At 47.9% G+C, this 1,866-nt stretch overlaps 1 protein-coding gene across 5 annotated transcripts in view; it reads left to right on the top strand.

Moving 5' to 3' along the window:
- Positions 1 to 1,584: 1,584 nt before the first annotated feature.
- The window catches only part of DHX16 (DEAH-box helicase 16), a 32,924-nt gene continuing 32,642 nt past the window's right edge, over positions 1,585 to 1,866 (top strand). For all 5 annotated transcript variants that reach the window (XR_014491673.1, XR_014491674.1, XM_083355966.1 and 2 more), the window contains exon 1: positions 1,585 to 1,815. Coding sequence is in view for 3 of the 5 variants with exons in the window: in XM_083355966.1 (XP_083212092.1) it covers positions 1,612 to 1,815 (204 nt within the window). In the remaining 2 variants the exon portion in view is untranslated. The remainder of the gene's footprint in view (positions 1,816 to 1,866) is intronic.

Below are 1,866 nucleotides of genomic sequence, written 5' to 3'. Positions count from 1 at the left end.
GGAAAACACACATTTTAAAAGACATCTGGAAGATTAATAGAGTTGGGGCTAATCTCACCTAAGGGGGAATAGTGTTCCAGAGGGCCGGTGCTATCAGTTGAAAGTCCTTAGCATATGTTACTCATAACCCTCCTGATGGACTTGCAGGAATAAGTAGATGTAACCAGGGAGAAATGGTCTCTCATACAACCTAGCCCCATTCCATACAGGCTTTGAAGGTTAAAACCAGAACCTTGAACCAGAAGCAAACTGGCAACCAATGAAGCTTGTGTAGCTAGGGGAAGTCATAACTGCATGTGCTATCACTGTTCCCCTCTTGAAGACCAAAATAATTCACAGGACAGGTTCCTCTTTCACTCAACCCTAGTATAATTGAATAGAATAATCCTTATATTAGAATAAGGAATAGTTTGCTCTAGGCTACTGCAACAAATAAAGCATACAACAAAGGATCTTACTATACTTCTCCCTTAGTTTTAATACACTTAATAAAGGAAGGATTGAAACTTGTTCCTGACATCTAATATACGGATTAGGCGTTCCTCAGGAAAAGAAAAAAATATGATTTTGGGGGGGATTCAGTCTGAAAGAACCCAAGTGAGGTTCTAAAGTAAAGAAGGGGAAATTAAAGAGCAAGTAGCACAGCATGGAAAGATGGTAATGGCCAAAGGTTTAAATAAAGTGGCTCTTCTGCATTCTCCATGCACTGCAGTCTAAAACAAAGAAAATATGAAAAGCGGCTAAGTATACGGTATTCCGGAAGCAAAATCGCTGATTTCAAAACACCAACTCTTGAATGGAATTACTTATGATTTCCCTATTTCCAAAGGACGCTGAGTTTGTCAATCAGGTCGGCAGTTTGGCGGGTTGAATCCCAAGTGCCGCATAGTAGAGTGAGCGCCTGTTACTCGTCCCAGCTTCTGCCAACCTAGCAGTTCGAAAGCACGTAAAAATGCAAGTAGAAAAATAGGGACCACTACGGTGGGAAGGTAACAGCGTTCCGTGCACCTTTGGCATCTAGTCATGCCGGCCACATGACCACGGAGACATCCTCGGACAAGCGCTGGCTCTTCGGCTTTGAAACAGAGATGAGCACTGGCCCCTAGAGTTGGAAACGACTAGCACGCATGTGCGGGGGAACCTTTCCCTTTCTTCGTCAGATAATGCCTTTTGGCACATAACCTGATTCACACACACACAAACACTAAAAATGTGGAAGAGCAGACTAAACTGCAGGTTACATAGCTATGAGAAACTGCCATAACCTGTTCAAACGTTTGTGTTGCTAGGATTTCTTACGGTAGCAACCTATCCTCCTTGACTATTTGTTATGCTTGATGGGAATTGCAGCCCGAGGAGGGCTAGGAAACACTTGTTCAGAACCTAACCTAGATGCGTCCCCGGGGTACTGGACTTCAATTCCCACAATTCCAATTAGAGAGCGACCAAACTCGAGAGCGACGTCAGCCTGTCCTTTTTTTTTAATGTCGCTTGAAGATGACGAACGTTTCGCCTTTCCGAGCTGGCTGATTGGCTCCCAGCGGCACGAGCCCGGAAATGCTATCACGCAGCTCGAAGGGAGCGAGATTTGGGGCTCAGCGTCCCGCTGCAATGGCGGGCGAGTTGGAGCGTTGGGTGTCGAACCAGCTCCATACCCTGCTGGGGCTCAGCGAGCGCCACGTCGTTGCCTTCATGGTGGGCCTGGCCCAGCGGAGCCGGACTCCGGAGGACTTGCTCACTCGCTTGGAAGAGACCGAGACGCTGCGGGTGACCGACCCCACCGCGCGCGCCTTCGCCCAGCAACTCTGGGAGCGGGTGAGACGGTTTGGCAGTTGAGCGCGCGACCGGCCCTCTTCGAAGAATCGG

The sequence above is a fragment of the Vipera ursinii genome (assembly GCF_947247035.1).
Source record: "Vipera ursinii genome assembly, chromosome: 2".
Classification (NCBI taxonomy): Eukaryota; Metazoa; Chordata; class Lepidosauria; order Squamata; family Viperidae; genus Vipera; species Vipera ursinii.
This window is presented reverse-complemented; position numbering and strand designations above follow the sequence as displayed.